Source organism: Vulpes vulpes, chromosome 5, assembly GCF_048418805.1.
Source record: "Vulpes vulpes isolate BD-2025 chromosome 5, VulVul3, whole genome shotgun sequence".
NCBI classification, from domain to species: domain Eukaryota; kingdom Metazoa; phylum Chordata; class Mammalia; order Carnivora; family Canidae; genus Vulpes; species Vulpes vulpes.
Genome location: NC_132784.1, coordinates 133,838,735 through 133,858,004, shown reverse-complemented (window position 1 = coordinate 133,858,004; position 19,270 = coordinate 133,838,735). Strand labels below are relative to the sequence as shown.

Here is a 19,270-nt window from a genome sequence, read left to right as displayed (position 1 = left end):
GACAGAGATGTGGGGGTGGAGGAGGAGGTGTGAAGAGAGGAGGAGAGCGAGAGTCCAGGGAGCAGTGAATACCAGGTCTCCAAACACAGTCCAACGTGGGGCAGGGGGATGTACCGTTAGAGACAAGGTCTGCTGTGGCAGGCCTTCTGAAGACCAGAGACCTCTTGCCTTGACCTTCAAAAGGAATTCCTTTTTTTAAAAAATTTTTTTCAAGGGTGGTCTCCAGACCACTTGCAAGAGAATCAGCTGGGTGGTGGTTAGAATCACAGAAATGGAAACAAAATTGAAATCTGCATTTCTAAGAAGTCCTTTAGGTAGCATTACCTGCATCTAGGGTCAAGAATCACTGGTTGCTTTCTTTAAGTTGTGTTTTGTCTAGAGAGGCTCCACCACTCACTCCTGACACATCAGGAGACACCCCTGCCTGCAGCAGACACTGCGAGGCATCCCTGAGAAGGCCTCTATTAAGACAACATGGAGGGGGGCAGGAATGGGCAAAGGGTTGTATAGAGAAATGTCCTTGTTTATTTTCCACGTCAACATGCCTGTGGCCAGCAGGTCGTGTGGAAGGGGACGGAAGGTTGCGTGTGACATTCTCTCTGATGGAACTCAGGAAGTGCCACCACGGTGGGAGGGACAGAGTGGGCCAGTGAGAAGCTGCTGAAGCGTGTAACCTTGACCAGGGGAGGAATGGGACTGCCGAAGACCCAGGGAGCTGCTGTCGGGAGGATCCCCTACATGACTCACGGCAGGTTGCATTTGCCAAAAATGGCTCAACAGTATTTTTAGTCCCACATGCTCTTCCAGAACCGAATTACTCATCTGTTAAGAGGTAGGATCAATAAACCCTCCCCTTGAACCTGGGACGATCTTGCGGCTACCTTGACTGATTGAAGATAATGTAAGTGACAGTTTGGGATGGAGCACAGTGGCCAAGCTGCGAGGGAGCCTAGGTCACCTGAGAGATCCACGGGTTTGGGGTGACGGTCACAGCTGAGGCCCCAGCCAACAGCCAGTATCAACCTCCAGATACGTGGGTCGCCAGCCCCAGCCACCCTCTGACCGCAACCACAAGACAATACCTGAGAGAATGGCTTCGCTGAACCCAGTCAGCCATGGGAACCATGAGAAATAAAAACGGTGATGTATAATAATAGTAATAATGAAAGCAAGAAATCATTGTTTTATGCCACCAAGTTTGGGTGATTTGTTACTCAGCAATAGATCCCTAGAACAGGGCCAGACAAACAGAAGGTTGTAGCCTCACTTTTCCTTCCCAAGGTGCAGCGACCATAGAGGAGAATGTTAATGAATCAATGTGGTCTTATTCGATGATGCAAATGCCAGTAATTTCACAACCTGCTGTGTCCTCAGTTGGACTTTGGTTGTCTTGTGCCATCTCTGAGTCAACAGCCTCAAATCCCAGGTAGCACACCCCGCCCCTGATCTCTGCTGAAGTTCAGAGACAGCTTTGGGGAAGCAGGATGCACGGCACTTCGTGGAGGGATCGCTCAGTGAGGGCAGGATGACGGCCTCGGACGCCTGCTCTGTTTTAAAGACGAGAGAGGAAGCCAGAAAGCAGGTTCTCTTATATCTCATGAAGGATTATCCTTCTGTGTCCACCCCCCCCCCCCTTTTTCTTTTGCAGGAAAAAATGCCAGATTTTATATTGAGTTTATGGAAATTGGTAAGAAGGCCAGCTGGAATATCTGATTTATAAATGAACACACACAGGAACACACAAAAACAAACAAGAAAAAAAACCCTTCAAAAACCGAGCAAAACCAAACAAAGCCCAAGACCCTCCACTTCTCATGGGAGGAGCTACAGTCATTAGAAGAAAAGCTTATGGAAAAAAAGTTGACCCTCCCCTGCAAGAAGTGAAGTGTAAGAACCAAACATACCAGGAGCACCTCTTAAGTCAACAGAACCAAGACGGAAAGATGGGATGGAAGGGAAGCTGTTGTTGCTGGCGAGCGACCCGCAGAGACGATTTAGAAAACATGAGGCGTGGATATCAAATACCAAAGCCACAGCGATCTCCTGTGGCCTGCTCTTTTGAGAATATAACCCCAAGGAACCGCTCTACTATGAGGCAATACTAATATTTAATAGGGCCTTTAGCCCTTTCCAAAATAGCGATGAAAAGCGATACGGAAAACATCCGACAATATGGCAAATTAAGTTAACTATAGTTCGTCCATTCACTGGAATGCCACACGGCCTTTTAAATGATAGTCTGAGGCTCCGTAGCAATATGCAAACGCTCAGTGTGGTGAGAAGAGAATATAAAACTAAATATATATTATCACGGCTACCCAAGGCCTACGCGTACGCATGGAAATTAAAGACAGTTGGGATTTTTTTTTTAAAAGGTAAACCCTGGGGTAGTAGAATTATATATACTTCACCTTTTCTCCTATTTAAAACCTCTATGCCCCAATAATATAAAAAAAAAAAACTTTATCCAAATAACTAAAAAAAAAAAAAACAAAACAACAACTCTAGTTGATTATTGAAAGTGAGAAGACGCATTTATATTGTCTGCGTGATCAATAAATATCTGTGAGGGTAAACTGAGTTAATTTGGGATGTTCTGAAAGTGTGAGGACTAACGAGAGAGACTGTTGGACACCGGGGCCTGTGAGGCCTTCACTGACCCAGGCAGGTCCTGCGGGGGGTCACACAGAAGGACAAGGAAGAGAGGCAGGCATGACTGATCACAGGGCCGCAGAAGACGCCACCGCTGGCTCCGCGTGGAGGGTCCCGGGACGATCGCAGGGACCACCCAATGTTTGGGCCCTTGCAGGATGGAACCATGACCCGTGTGGCAGGCATGTCTATGCAGCTGGAGCGCGTGGTGAGGCCCTAAAGGCCAGGGAGGCTGAGCTGCGTCTGGGGAGTGGCCAGGCCCAGCGCGCTGACCACAGGCTCTTTGCACAGTCTGCATTTCTCAGTGTGCACTGCCTTGCACACACGCATTTAAATGGCCTTCAGAACCACACTGTCGGGGGTCCAGGGAATCTCCTCTGATGGGGCCCAGGGCAGGCCATGCCAAAACATGCTTTTTTGGGGCATAGTTGTTATTTTGAATTACAGTTACTTAAGAAACAACCAACGCAGAAGGATGCTCCGACCCTGCGTCGTCCTCTGAAGGCAGGGAGTGATTTCCCCACGGGAAGGTACCTGCCCGCACCTGGAGGGTGGTGTTAGCCCCATCACCAGGGACAGACAGGGAGTCGGGGTGAAGAAGGCTGTGTCACCAAACCCTGCTCCTCTTCACTAACTTACTACCTACCCCTGGGCCAAACTTTGTTGTCAAGTCTTCACACACAAAAAAATGTTTCTTTGCCTCAAAGGTACAAAAGCTGCCTGCTTTGGTCATTTCTCTGGGGCGCCTGTTTCTCTGAGCTTCCACACGTACAACATCAAGTTTGCTCTTCTCCCATCCATGTTTCTCATGCTAATTGTCAAGTTGGCCAAAGACCTTAGACGTGGAGAAAGAAGGTTTTCCTTGCGACACTGGGAAATATTTCTGCTTTGCTGCAAGACAGGGATTGTTGTAACTTCGTCCTGAGGACCAACCACGGGTCATCAAGAATGGGCCCCGTGGGGATGGAGCGAAGCTGGCGGCAACTTTCTGTGGCTGCTCATCATGTCAGACCACTGGAAACCTTTACCTGCTTCAAAGCAATAGGATACGATCAGTGCTGAAGAGCCTGGCTGCCAATCTCAGGGTTATCTGACCTTCCCTAAGTGGGGTTTTCTCACAAGAAATACTTTCTCAAGTCCTGTTCTTTCTTTCCGCCCGGACAGATGCAGCAAAAGCCTGCAAAAGCCTTCCTGTCCCGCAGAGCCTGGCTGCCTCTCTGGGGGTGTCCAGGTCCACGGGAGGGCACAGGAACTTACAGGGAAGCCTGCAAAAGCTTCTCCAGGGGCCTGCTTCAGGACGGATGGGGCCGGGTGTTCATATTATACAACCTGGACACGATGAACGCCCGTGGCCTCTTCCGTCCTAGGTCAGGGGGGTCGCTTCTGCTTCAGTGCACTGCTCCCTCAGTGCTCGGGGTGCAAGGGGTGCACCCCTCCCGGATGTGGCCTGCTGATGCTCCCCCTCTTTCTTAGCCTTGCTAACCAAGTTAACAGCCCCTCTGCTCCGGTTCTGCCAGGACAGATCTCCAGGCTCCCTCTGCCTCTGGAACCTGCACCCGGTCTCCATGTGAAATGAGCTTGCCGGGTCCCCCCGTGTAGTTACAGGGGTTCTGATGCGATCACCGGGAGGGGGCTCTCCCGTGGGTCTGCGGTGCACTCGCAGCTAATAAAGCTAATAATCCTGGGGATGACCGTAGAGAAACGCACTGCCAAGGGAACGTGCTTCTCATTAGGGACCCGCCACGCTCAGCTAGTGCTGGAGAAGAAATGCAAAGTGAAGGGCTTCTGAATGCTCAAGCCCCAAGAGCATCCTGGGGATCTGCACTGGGCGTGCTCCTTGGCCTACAACAGGAACCCGAAGCTCCGGTTTTCACCCCCATGTGTTTTTCACAGGACTAAATTGTCCCTTTAATTTTTCTGGCTGATACAGTTAACTTCCAATTCCTTATTCTGCATCGTTCCTTCTGACTTTATTGCATCCTAACGAGGTGGCACGCGGGTTCCGCCAAAGTCGAAGCCTGCAGTTTGTGTTCCCGGCTACTGAGAGGATCCCGGAGCTGCCATCCAGCCTTAAGGAAGAAGCACGAGTTTGCCTGTGATGCTCACGCTGGCTTGCAGCATGAGAGAAATACCACTGAGGGTCTCAGTTGTAGAGGAAAAGCAAAATGGCGTCTCTACAATTTCACTAGCAAGGATCTGGTTTGAAGACAACCCAACTCTCAAAAAGTGTTTTTAGACATTTCTTTTTCTAGGACGACAGCCTTGTAGGAATTACTGAGTGTATAGCAACCAGGAGACCAGGGTAGACGTGAAGAGAGTGGTTTATGCAGTTTCTTTTTCTGCAGGAAGCTCTCAGTATTCTACGGAACCCAGCCTTGGAATGTTTTAAACCACTTGAGTTCTGGGCCCTATTGAGAATCTCATGACACATAAGGAACAGTCTGACAGAAAAATATAATTTTGCATGCAACTTCTGGAGGGCTCATGAAACAAGGGCATCCTCAGTGAATATCTGGGGCAGGGGTTGGTCTACGGACCCTTGGCTAAGAACACCTGGTTTCGAACTTGTGCCATCAGGAAGTTCAGAGGATTCCCCATCTTGAAATGACACTCGGGCTTGGTTGGTCTCCTGCCCCCAAATTCTAAATCTAGCTTTCCAGGGACCTACTGGAGATGGGTTTCTTAAGATACAGAACTACTTTCCGGTCTCCTCATACAATCTGAGCAGGAAAGGGTAAGGGGGGTGGGTCCCCTGGCTGCCATTCTCATCTCCCAGGGGTTCCCAGGGGTTAACCGCATGCTGATCACCAACCGCCTGTTGAGTTGCTCCATCTGCTGGATGGACCCTGATCTCCGCATCCCATCAGGGGTGGCTGCTGCTGTCGGACGCTGCCAGGTGGTTGTGCGGTTCACATGGTCCACATAAAACACCCGCCCGTGGCTGTCAATGCGAGCTTCCCAGTCTAGTGTGTGACAGAAAGGCAAAAAGAAAAGTCAAGGACAAACTACTGAGTCATATGAAACAGACACACTGCCAGGTCTTCCGCAGGTAGAACTCACGGTTGCTTACTTGCTGAAGGCCAGACGCCGCCCTCAGCACCTGCCGTGACGTTGGAGGGACCAGAACTGACCTGGTCTTCCACAAACCAGCCTCTTGGACTCAGCTTCCCCTAAGTAGTATCTGGGGTTCCTCAACTATGACCTATGTTCAAATTCTACTATTGTCTAAAGAGGAAGCCTGATGTTTACTTTATTTCTTCCTTTGACCATTTCCACCCTGTCACTTTGGTGGGCCACCCAAATTACAGCTGGAAGACCGGAAACATCCTCCAGTGGGGGTAGACAGTCTGATGCAGGAGAATCCTTTCTTTGCTAAATCTGAGACACACTGACTAGTCATTCTGAGGGAATGTTAAAACCACTTTTCACTCCAGTTCTAGGATACTGTACCTGAAAATTTGGATGACCTTTATCTAATACTTAGCAACTTTAATTGATTGCCCTTCCTCTTGAGAGGAAGAATGGAAGGATGTGATCCCTTCCAATCATCCTTTTGGTAAGTTGTAAAGTGTATTTTTCAGCCCACCTGTGGCTGCCAAATATCTCTTGGCAAAACCAAACCAAACCAAACCAATAACAGCTATTACCAACACTTTGAGCGCTGAAGTACCTCTTTGTTGATAAATAACCATCTCAGACAGTAGAGGGAGCCCGAGATAAAGATAAATTCCTTTGCTTCTCAGATTTCAAAACCAACAAACTAAACGTGGAAGCATGGATGGTAGAGTACGTAATACATGGAGGGGTGCGGTGGAAAAGTCCTCAAAACTGGGAGAGCTGGAAGTAATACACACATATCTGAGCTTCACACAGAAGAGCAATGTCTGCTGTAGAGCGATGGGCAAAGCTTTTAGAGTCCACACGTGAAAATGTGGTGGAAATAACAGCTTCATGATAAAGCTATGCTGAAAAATGCGTTAGACTAAGAAAAAGCAAAAATGACTGCAAATGGAGGAAAACTATTCAGCCTTTTAAGTAAGAAGGTCCATAGCTTTTGGGAGTAGGTGAGATATTAACAATTCTATTGAAGAATTATCATTCAGGTAATGACATAGCAACTCTCAATTTTTTAAAATAAAAAAAATCAATAGATTTGGTACAGTTATGGTTTTATGTGTGCGTGGTACATCTGTGAAGATTATGGCTTATGTCTGACATTTACCTGAGGAGTCGCCGAACAATGCCCAATGGAAACCAAAATGTCAAAAAACACCAAATTTACCTCATCTAAGACAAATTGAAGGGGAAATGTAGTCAGATTGTATATTTTAGGAAGTATTGATTAAAATTGAATACTGGATAATCCAGCTCAACTGTTGGTTGTGCATGTTAAATAGCTCATTGATGAAACCTGTGTATATGTGTGACTACTAGGTAATTAATCTTGATCCCCAAATTTTGAAATTTTGGTGATTCTCAAACTAGGAGCAACTAGACAGTTTTTTCTTGAACTCAACCTGACTGTTCTCCAACAAAGAATGAACATTAAGCTTTGAAGAGTATTATGGTATCTGTTTCAGTATTATAATCTCTTCCCAGCACTCCCTATGAACAAAAAACTATGCCAGGTCCCACGGCACATTGCTGAGAAACTAATGCCCCTGCCCACTGGTTCCCACAGTAAAGGAAGGATTGCTTCAAAGACACAGCTCCAGTCTCATAAATTCTCCAAGGAGAACACTACTAAATGGTGCATTGTTAATAATAATAATTTCTCTCTACAAGTTTCCATATTTCCAAATCTCTCATGGAAAAGGATGGCAAGCCAGCCAGACAGGCCCTTCTATCAATATATTAAATTTCTAATAGCGCTAATTATTAAATGCATAATGCTAAATTCTTATAATCAGAAAGTGATAACTGGGTGTACTTAAAAATTATAAGCATGTTTTCTGGGTTGCTTTGTAAAGACTTTACTTTGACATATTGTGTAAAGAAAGAATTTTCATATAGAGCTTTAGGCCTCAGCATGTCCTCATGGACATGGCACTGGGTTGCCTAGACAGATTCCTGCCAGCGATTACCTTTATGATGCTGGGGCAAGTTAAGGTAATTCATTTGTGACTGTAAGACCTAGCAAATACAAAATTATATCCTTTCCATGAAGTCTAGGACAATGTAGAGCCTAATACTGTATTATCTTTAGTTATTATACTAACAAAACCTGTAAGATTATTCTTTTTTTTTTCTTTTTACTTTAACAAATGCAATACTGTGTTTGTAGTCTAGACCTTTCTCTTGAACTTCAGCCACACATCCAATTGCCTTCGTGACATCCACTACCTAGATGACATCTCCAATATAATGTGGTCAAAATCACGCTTCAGATCTTTTCCACCAAAACCTGCTCTAGCTGCACCCTTCCCTTCCCATCCCCACTGAAGGCAACTCCATCCTTCTAGACTAAAATTCTTGAGCTCATTCTTGATTCCTATCTTTGTCTCATATACCACAACTAATCCATCAGCAAATCTACCTACAAAATATATGTCTAGAATGTGACAACTCCTGACCACCTCCACTGCTCCCACCCTGGCCCTAGCCACCACGGCCTCTCACCTGGGCCATGGCAATAACCTTATGTTGGGCCTCATGCTTCTGTCCTTCCTCCTCAAAACTTAATGCCTACAGAGCAACCGCAGAAGACCTTTCAAAGTCTAAGTCAGAAGACCTTTCTCTGCTCTAAACTTAAAATGCTCCCCTTGCATCCAGAGTAAAAACCAAAGCTCTTAAATGGTCTACAAGGCCCTCTGTGATCTGGCTCCCTGATATCTCCCTGACCTTAACAGCCACTGCTTTCTCCTTTCCTAAATCTGTCTAGACACACTGGTCTCCCTGCTGTTCCTCCAACTGACCAGGCAGGCTGTTCTCTTTTCTCAGAAAGCTCTTCCTTCCCCTGGCTCACCCTCTTACCTCCTTGCTCCAAATGTTGCCTCTCAATGAAGCCTACTTGACCACCCTATTTAAAATGGTGAACCAGCCACCACCTCATACTCTGAAACCCCCTTGCCCATACTCTGCTTGTGCTTTCCCATAGCACTTCTTACCCTGTAACATGCAACACTATGGCCTTGTGTACTTTTTTTTATTATGGATGGGTCCCTGCCAGGCTAGACTCACCCTCCACGAGGGCAGGGATCTTTGTTTCATTTACTTAAAACAGTGCTTCACACAGCACAAGCGTTTAATGAGTATTTGTTGAATGAATGACTATCAGGAATGAAGTCATCCATGTACTATATGAGACTAAGAAAATTCTGTTGTTAGGCTTCACTACCAACTTTTGTCCTATTTTTCAGCGCTGAATGAACAGAGAATTGAAACCCAACTGGAGAAATTTGTTTTCACTATTGAAAACAGCTCATGTAAAGTAAGTCTTTAAAAGAGACTTATATTCAATTATTTACAAGGTCTTTATGTATAACTAGTTATTACTCTTGCATGGATTGGAAGTCAATTCATGCCCACACGCATTGATAGGTTATCTATTGTGGGATAATGTTCCTTCCCTGCAGACAACAGGCTATAGATATAGTTTACATAAGTGCTAAGTAGAAAGTATAGTGACACAAATTTTACTAGTCATTTGTGGACTATCCATAAATCTATGCATAAATAAAGAAATCACGTATCAAAAGTTAAATAGCATAATATTTGCCTTGATCCCCCAAAATAAATTCTTTTAAATGTTTACGTATTAAAAGGTACTTATTGTTTTCTCACCTGTAAATTACAACTGAACAGGATAAGAATGGTGTAAATGCAAAATATTTCACATTACCAAGAATAGATGAATTAGGGAATAAGCATTTTTCTTTTGAAAACTGTAACCTACTAATGCAAGCACAGGCAAAGGAATATAAAGAAACATCAATTCCTTGCATCCTGGCAAGATTTTGCAGTTGTAAAATTTGTCAAATTTAAAGGTTATCTTTGCTTGAAAAATAAGCCTAAGCCAAAACAGAGATGTTTCCGAATTATTCATGAACATATATGAGGCTAAGTGAATGTATATTGTCCAGGGCACCAGTTCCTTTGTAGAAATGTATTATAATGTAGAATTATAAGGTTATAAAAGCTAGAATGATATCTAGGGATTAACTAGCCCACATCTAGAATTTAACCACTGAGAAAATTAAGGCTTTACTTCACAAATAAGAAAACTGAGTTTCTGAGATTTTAAATGATTTTCCCAGGTTCAAATGACTAGTTAAATAATAATGAGTTACATAGTTACCAGGAGAAAATGACATGGAATACCATCCCTAAAGATGATATGTTTTCTGGAAGCTCCTAAGAAATACAGAAGAAATAGACCGTCACTTATTGATGGAACTTACAGCAAGGAAAACACAAGTTCTTGTGTCCTGATGGGTTGAATGTTTTATTATACGGAGGTGCCTATGATATAACAGGTCCAATGGAGAACAAATGGGATTATTCTATCTTGACCTGTGAATTTTTAAATATAAAATAGTAAAATTTAGGACTTAAAGATCAGGTACAGTTTGCAAGGACTGGTCAAGTCTTGTAAAGAAATACCGTTTCCGAAGTTGAGGGGCACTGAAGGTTCTGGATTATCTCTTCGAGATCACATACTGAAATCATTAGACAAAAACACCCCATGTTTATAGAAGGTGCCATGGCTTTTGCTGTTGTTTGTGTGTTTGTTTGTTTTTATAACAGTGTAAAGCATGGAGTTGGGGAAGAGTTTGGATGTGTACATACAAGTTCATACTGACCTGTTTAGACTTGATAGGAAGAATTAAGACACAGATTTAAAAACTAAAGCTTACTTGGTGGAAGAGGCTCATCGATTGTTGGGTAGTGATGATGTTCAGGCCTCAAGGAAGGAAGCTGGCTTACTGGCTGGGAATTATGGAGTATAGGACATTCACCTATGGACAAGATAGTCAAGACATTCAGATTCACTCATTGCTGCAGCAAGGTCATCACAAAAGCATGACTGTAAAACAAACTATTATGAGAAAAAACCCCCAGAGCGGGCAATCTATTTTGTGTGTGTGTGTGTGTGTGTGTGTGTGTGTGTGTGTGTGTGTCAGTTTGCTACATTCACAGCCATTCATGAGAGAGCAAATAGGGGAAACTTTTTCAAAACCCCAAAGAAAATAAACACATCATGACTATGATCTGTACCACACAGACCAATATGTGGGGTCAGGGTCTGATTCTGGAACCACCTGACTTTTTCTTGATGGGAAGGTGGCATCAGACAGGGACACAAAAGAAAATGAGCAGAGCCTGACTTTAGCCCAGCTAAAGAAACAGGCCTGTTTGAGGGAAGTGCAGCATTTATAAAGTCCCATAAAAGCTCCATGAGCCCACGCAAAACCAAAGGTCCTTATCTGGATAGGTTTCATCAGGGGCCTCCCAAGAGGCTGTTTTTCAGATTCTGTTTGTTTTTAGAATGAAACTCTTAGATGGTGCCTTTTCAAGATGGGGTTGAGGAATTGGTGGACCAAGAAGGTAAATTCCTATGGTATGGAAGCTTAGGGACTGGAGTGGGGAGCCAACTAGCTATGGGATCCTGTGACTGTTCCAGACTATTCAGAGGAAAAATCAGACAAGCCAGGGTACTCTGGAAAGAGAAGAGGACAAGAGACGAAGGAAATAGATAAGAGGCAGAAAGACTGAGACAGGAAAACTTGAGACACAGAAATGGGATAGAAGGAAGAAAGACAGACATGGAGAAATTTTAGAAATAAACACAGCCACAGAATGCATGCCCCGATTATTATAGACATAGTTAATATTACTGTCAGCCAGATTTATAATGAACTGAACAATGATGTCCTAAAATGATGTTCCTATTTCCTATTTCATGACGTCCATGACGTCCTCAGGTCCTGATGATACTGCATGAGAGTGGCTGTGTGGAGGGGAGGCCAGAGCACCAGCTGTTTGGGGCACATCATCAGAGGCACTGGCTCTTGACCTCTGGAGACCTAGAAGGGCCTAAGCCACGAGATGGCCCCCATTCAGAGCAGTAGCCCTCTAACTCACATGCTCCTGGCTCTCTCGGAATAGTCTCTATTAGCCAGAGGACAAAGGTCGGGCCTTCTCCTTCCTCTGCCCTCCATGGCTGAAGCAAATAGCAAGTGTTCCATTATCCCTTAGGTCAAAGAGGAGAGAAACTCAAAAAACAGTGGCTAAGATCTTTATGGGATCTGAAATTTCAAACATTTCCTAGAATGTTCCATACACGGGAAGGATGGTAATTTCTTCCCAGTCTAGATCCATAAAACTGATTAAAAAAATTAATTAGGAAGGAAGTTACATTTAATGTAGCAGTTTGATTCCAGAGCTAACTGTAAAACAAAAACAGATGCATTCGGGAATAACGGGTCCTCTTCAAGGTTAAGTATCTAAGATTTCTTGGGCAAACTTTGTTATGTTACTAGAATCTGGGGTGGGGGGGTCTTCTGAGACTCTGAGGAGCCTTGAGGAAGGGGCCCCTCGTGGTAGTGCACAGCTCCTCGTGGACTGACTCCTGTTTCAGACAGGGGCTCTCTTTAGTGGATCTCACAGTCATGTTTGTCCTTGTAAGTGCTTAGTGGCAAAAACTAGAAAGCAATGGCATAGTTGTTATGTCACCAGCTGCTGCATTTTTAATTTGGTTTCTTAAAAAGAACAACAAACTTACCTCTTGTAATTAATTCAACCAATCAGGTAATTACTCCTCCAAGCTAGTGGAAACATATATCTGCTGTTTGCCAGGGTTAATGGAGCTGACCCCACCTGCTCGTGAACCCCAAGCAAATGCAATGATGTGACTGGCGCAGCTCAGCCCACCGAATGGATGGAGCGCAAGGAAGAAGCAAGCGAGTCTGTTCTGCAGGAGGCCCCGGCTCCACACACTCACCCTTGCCTCAAACACAAAGCAAGTGTTCACACCTGCTAGGATCCCTGAGAAGGAAACATATTCCACTTTAAAAGTTAGCCTCACTGCTTATCTGCCTGGAAGAACCATTAATCGGAGACAGCCAAGCGCTTCCTGCATATCACGTCATTTAATCCTTCCCATTACCCTTGAGACAGAGTCTACCCTTACACCCATTTCACACCCGAGGAACACAGAGCATTCTGGTAGGTTGGCTTGGGTGTCACAGCTAGGAAGTGGTGGAACTGAATTAAATCTTAGGGGGCCTCCAGAGCTCAAACCACAACATTATATCGCTCTTTTCATTCGATCTGCAGACAGTTTTTAAAAACTATTTTATGTTGAGGTTAAAAAAAAAAGGAGGTTTTCATAGAGGGGGGGAAAAAGCAAAAAGTAGATACAGGAGGCATCTTCCATAAAGTGCTGCAGACTCAGTTTGTGGGCATGTGTATGGTAAGTCTAGCCTAGCTGCCTTCGAAAGAGTCTGTGGTCTTAGAAGTCACAGTAAAGGGGTAATAGTGATTCTTCTGGAAGACACTCACAGACATCAGGCACGTTGTGGTGAAGCCCTGCTTTCTTGGAGCAGGTGCTAGTGAGGGACAGAGCCACATCTGGGACCCGTAGCTCAGCTGGGGGCGGGGGGGGGGCAGGGGAAGACAGGCTGTGCCAACACATGCCCAGCTTTCATGAGATTGACCATCTCAGGAATCTTCAGATTGTCCCTGGCAACCACCAGAGTGAAGCTGTAGGTGCTTCCTAAGCTGTTTTTCAGTTTCCAGTCGGCAGATTTCAGATATTCAGAAATTTCTTTAGAAACTGCCCTGCAAAGACTTCCGCTCTGGCCCTGAAACTCTTTCCTGTCCTTCCTTTTGGGCTGTTACTCCCTTGAGGGCACGGGCAGTGTTTTTTGTTTGTTTTGTTTTGTTTTTGTTTTTTTGTAAAACATGCCTTTATGTAGCATGAACCAATTTTCAATGAACCATAGGTGGATTGTCTCCCAACACGGTGGTCAAAATATATACCATAGGCTACAGCAGGTTGACAAACTGTGAATCTGGCCTCGATTTTATGTGGCTCAGAGTTAAGAATGGTTATTACAGTTTTAAATGTAAAACTGTTAAAAAAATAGCCTTTGATGAGAAGAGTTGATTGATTTTGCCTCTTGACCTATAAACCTAAAGTATCTATTATCAGGCCCTTTACAGAAAAAGCTGGTCAGCTTCTGGACTGAAACATCCCTGCCAGCTTCTGGTTGTGCCCTTTATGTGTGTATCCCCAAATCTCCTTGTACTGTAATCGTTTTTAATTCTGTTGTGATTACTGAGCACCTTTCACACTTTCTGCCACTTATCCACCTTCCTGTGCTCAGCACATAGCATCTGGCTCAGAACAGAGGGAATCAAAACATCCTCATTAAAGACAGGAGTTGTCCGTCCCATACTCAATGGTACCTTTCCACAGTGTATGTCGCTGTGGTCCTCCTCCCTGTGTTTCTCTTTATCAAACTCTTGGCACTTCTCCTTATCTCATGTGCCACTGTCCCTCACTCCTTTCTCTGAAACGTAGACTTGGGCACTGTTGTATACTCAGGATTAATATTTGTGCTCACTTTTACTATAAAAATCTGCAGGTGCCAGGCATTTGTTTAGGTGCTGACAGTCAAACATGGGGAAAATACAGTCCTGGCCCTTGATGAGCTTACAATTTAGAGGCAATACCACCACCTCTGTTTGGAGACTAATGTAAACAGTAGAAAAATAGTGGAATCTAGATTTTTCTCCTTTAAAGCAACTGAATTATTTCCTGTTTTTATGTGACCTTTGAATTGTTTCCCCATGTCACTATCACTGGACGGGAAGATGGCTCCCAGTTCTGGATAAAGAAATGCAAGTTAATTTTATAGATGATTCCACAGGCATGACTAAGAAGAAATACCTTTGGGTAAAGTACAGAAGATATTTTAAAACTAAAGGTGGCAGCTTTTGGATTAGGATCCCACTTGAAACAAAGTGATTGACAACTTCATGTTATTTTTCCCTTCCACTAGCCAAAATAGCCAAAACAAAACAAAACAAAGAAAACAAAAAACAAACCCAGAATTAGTTATAGCTTTGTAGTTTGAAATCAGAGAGCGCAAGGCCTCCAGCCTTGTTCTTTCTCAAGGATGCTTTGGCTATTTGGAATCTTTTATGGTCCCATATAAATTATAAGATCGTTTGTTCCATTTTTGTGAAAAATGCCACTGGAATTTTGATAGGGGTTGCATGGAATCTTGCAATAATATTGCTTTGGGTCGTATGGACATTTTTAAGAGTATCGATCCTTCCGATCTATCAGCATGGAATATCTTTCCATTTATTTGTGTCTTCTTCAATTTCTTTCACTAACCTCTGGCGGTTTTCAAGAGCACAGGCAAGGGATTGATGGTTGCCAGAGGCAGGAGTGGGAATGGGGAGCCATGTGAGAGCTGCTTTGTTTTTAGATCTCATAAACGGAATAACAGTCTAAAAAAAAAGCAACCATGGCCAGAACTGAGAGGACAGAAGTGACACATAGACGTAGGCTGTACATTTCCGGATGCACACAGGCTAAGTTAAACTCTAAAGCAGAGGTAGGATCAATATTCTTCAATTTATATTCACATTTGTTGCTACTCTTCGGTAGGTTGTGGGAAGTCGGCAGGTGTTTGTTTATACGTGATCCACCGGCGCCGGCGAGTATTCTCTGCGCCTGTCGCTCGACACTACCCCGGGTGCCCCGGTCACTGCCAGGACTACAAGGGCACCGTGAGCACTAGCCGGTTCTAGTGGCTGCGTGAAACCGAGACACGCACCCCAAGTGCACGCTCGCGCAAGTGCGCCAGGTGTCGTTCTCGGTGTGTACCCAGAGGGAGGCGGGGCCTGCCCTCCGCGGTGGCAAGCACTTACACACACATATACACGTGCACACAGACATGTATGGGATGGGCGCACACGGGCCCCGGGCAACCCCAGAGGCGGCTGAACCGGCCATTCGCGTTTACACCTCGTCGGTGACACCTGTGTCCCCCTGGCGGTCCTACACTCACTGCCATCGGGTTTGAGGTCTAACCTTCTCTCCGACCGCTTGGCCCCGCCGCGGGGGACTCCAGGCCTTCGGCGGTCGTCGCCGTGCTCCCCGCGGGGGGCACCAGCTCGTCGGACCACGGCCCGGCCCCGGGGGCCGCCTCGGGCTCCAGCTCCGGGCTCTGCACCGAGTCGGGCACCGACTCGAAGGCGCTGTTCTCCTCGTCGTCTTCGTCTTGCGACGAGAAGACGGTGCTCTCGGAGATCTTGGCGCTGTCCACGGACGAGAAGCGCGTGTGGCTGGCGAACCTGCCGCCGCTGTAGCAGGACGCGCTGTGGCACGAGGCGCTGCGGCAGGAGCCGCTGTAGCAGGACGCGCTGTAGCACGAGGAGCTGTAGCACGAGGGGCTGCAGCACGACGCGTCGCAGCCCTCGCAGCTGTGGTCCCCGCCCTGCCGCGGGCTCGAGTCGCTCTCGCTGCCCGTGCTCGGCAGCGTGTCGCCGTCGAGCCCGTCGGCCGGGCCCGCGTGGCCCGGGCTCGCGGCACTGCCGGGCTCCTCCCCGTCCCCCCCGAGGGCGGGGGCCGCGGCCGCGAGCGTGTCCGCCTCGCTCGGGCCGTCCTTGTCCGAGGCATCCCGCAGGGTGGCCTCGTCGTCGCTGGCGCCCTGGGCCGAGGGCAGGCTGTGCAGCAGAGCGTGGATGCGGATGTAGTGCGTCCGCGGGGTCTCGGGCTCCCCGCAGGCCGCCGCCAGCACCGTCTCCAGCTCGGACACCGGCAAGGAGCAGGGCCGGCTCTTCCTCTTCCCCGAGGCCCGCGGCTGCGGCCCGAGCTCCCGCGGCCCCGAGGCCGCCGCGTCGTCCTCCTGCGCCGCCGGCTCGCCCCCCGCGCTGCTCTCCGCCGCCTCCTCCGCCTCCGCCGCCTCCGCCTCCTCCGCCCCCGCCGCCTCCTCCTCCGTGGGCTCCCCGGCGCCCGGCAGCCCCGCGGGGGGCGCCTCCCCGCCCAGCTCCAGCCGCTCGGCCAGTTCCTCGGCGCTCGGCGCGGGCTCCGCGTCCACGCACCCCGCGCCCAGAAGAGGCCTGGCCGCGTCGGCTCCCGCAGCGCCGTCCTCTCCTGCCTCGGTGGTACCCGCAGCACCCTCGGCCGGCTGCACGCTCCAGCTCCCCGCAGCGTCCCCCGCGCTGCCCCCGCTCGGCGGCGGCGGCGGCTCGGGCTGCGAGCTCCCCGACGGCTGCGGGGCGTCGGCCGGCGGTCCCCCGCCGCTGCTGGCCAGCAGGCTGCTCCCGGGGCTGTCCTGGGTGTCCGCGGCCTCGGGCTCGGCGCTCAGGGAAACCTCCTCGTCATCTGCGGGCGAGAAAAACAGGTCATTTCCTCCAGAAGAGAGAGGCCTGTGGGTTTGGGGCACAGGTGCCCTCCGCTGGCAGGGAAGCCACCCCCCCCCCCCCCCGGAATTGCTGCCCGAGGGCACGGGATGCAGGAGCTTTCCCAGAGGCCCAGGCTCCACGGGGGCAAATTCTGTAACAATGAATTCTTATGTTAATGACAAGTTGCAGTCGTGATATATTTCAAGGGGATTCACAGTGTTGGTTAAAATACCCAAGGCCTAGGGGACCCCTGGGCGGCTCAGCGGTTTAGCGCCACCTTCGGCCCAGGGCGTGACCCTGGAGCCCGACATCCTGCTCTCTGCGTGGAGCCTGCTTCTCCCTCTGCCTGCCTCTCTCTCTCTCTCTCTCATTAATAAAGAAATAAAATCTAAAAAAAAAAAAAAAAAAAATACCCAAGGCCTAGAAGGACCCCAGTTGCCGGCACACATGGGGGCTCAGCAGTGTTTGCTTGCCAAGAGGCGAGCGGGTGGGGTTCCAGCGGCCTGCCCGGGGGGCGAGGCTAACACTTGCTCAGAGCCTTCCCCCTGGCTGGGTCCAGCCGGTGGCAGAAAGCGTAAGCCAGGGTCCTAGCAGCTACAGAGCAGAAAACAGCCAGTCGATGGAAGTGACCTCAGTCCTTCCTAGCTCAGACGGGAAATAATGAGGCCTCGACGTCAAGCAACCATTCAAGGAACAGCAACCACTGTTTACTTCTACCTTCCCCAGTCCCTTGCCCTATGGGATCCCTGCCCGGTGTGAACTTCCCATTTCAAAAGCACTAGTGCAGGGCGGCCTGGTGGCTCAGCGGTTTAGCGCCGCCTTCAGCCCAGGGCGTGATCCCGGGGTTCTGGGATCGAGTCCCATGTCGCGCTCCCTGCATGGAGCTTGCTTCTCTCACTCTGCCTGTGTCTCTGTCTCTCTCTCTCATGAATAAATAAAATCTTAAAAAAAGAAAAAGAAAACAAACAAACAAAAAACCCCAAAGCACTAGTGCAATGCACCCATCGAAGATTCACCATCTCTCTGGTTGAGAGCCCTAGGGCCATCTTTACTGCGACAGTGAAGGAAGAGTCGGTTTTATTTGCAGGATGAAGAAACGGCCCAATGTGAAAGGACAAAACAGGGTGTTTTCTTATAATCTGCATTATCTATCGGGCATGGGTAAGTACAGCTGGACATTAATGCGTGGGCAGAAAACTACAGACTCTGAGTCCTCAGGCCTCATTAGCTTTAACAGCAACTCATACAAGTGGCTCAGAAGGACCAGCTAGTTCTCAGCATGATCTACACCTAGTATGGGGCTTGCCGGAGAAGAGCAAAAGTAGAATTATGAGGCATCTCATCATTCTTATTTGGAAGTCTTTGGAATATGTTTTGGCTTGAAAAATGGAAAACTGGATGATTCTGAAGTTTTCTGTCCAACTTACATTTATTTTTCCCTGTAATAAATCCATTGTACAAAAATAGTTCTTAAATAATATGATGTGTATCACATTCATTCATGTTTCTCATTCATTCATTCCTTCATTCCTTCATTCATTCATGTAGGCAGTGAGTAAGTGGCTATTGAACTCCTCATATGCAAGTGCTGGGAGTAAAATGATAAATTAGACATGGCTCCATATCCATGTTGGCCTCATTGTCATGTCCCCCTCCACTGTCTAACCCTCTACCTTGGGTCACCAGAATGAAGAGGAGCCTCTCAATCAAGGGGACAGCAACCTGGCTTCCAGAATAGATCACTGGCTTCTGGCATCAAATGGAGAGGAGAGAGAACCACAAAACCTAGGACATGTCTGGAGAGAACCATGGTTATTGTATTTTAGAGAAAGGAACAACGCCAACACTAGGCGAGGACAAGACATGAAATTCATGCCAAAAATACCTGGGTGAATGGAGGAAGTGATCTCAAATCGGAATTGCAGCTGTCCACTCACATGATCTGTTGGAAGCCTGCGGCCAAGTGTATAGCTGACCACCCTATCCCTAGAAGGAAATAAGCACCGTTACAGATCAGGTCAAAAGCTCTCCTTCAAGATTATACAGCAGGCTTTCTATGCCAGTAGGTGAGGTAGGCAAGCCCAGGGAGACCCTGCTAATAGGAGGTGATGATCCACTCAGGGACATGGAAGACGGTCTTAAGGTAAATGTGGGAGAGTACATTTGCTTGAAGAAAATCCTTATTGAATATTCTAAAGCAGGAGTCAGCAAACTATAGCCAGGGCCCAAACCTGGCCCCCTACCTATTGTA

The 19,270-nt window shown here is 47.4% G+C and overlaps 1 protein-coding gene across 4 annotated transcripts in view; it reads right to left on the bottom strand.

Annotated features, from left to right (window-relative positions):
* Positions 1-19,270, bottom strand: part of HECW1 (HECT, C2 and WW domain containing E3 ubiquitin protein ligase 1) — a 444,141-nt gene that overhangs the window by 93,232 nt on the left and 331,639 nt on the right. For 3 of the 4 annotated variants that reach the window (XM_072760066.1, XM_072760065.1, XM_072760068.1), the window contains 4 exons: positions 18,905-19,005; positions 15,704-16,999; positions 10,509-10,610; positions 5,465-5,615 (listed from right to left, as the gene is read on the bottom strand). In XM_072760066.1, the coding sequence (XP_072616167.1) occupies positions 5,465-5,615; positions 10,509-10,610; positions 15,704-16,999; positions 18,905-19,005 (1,650 nt within the window). The remainder of the gene's footprint in view (positions 1-5,464; positions 5,616-10,508; positions 10,611-15,703; positions 17,000-18,904; positions 19,006-19,270) is intronic. The other variant, XM_072760067.1, reaches the window with a different exon arrangement.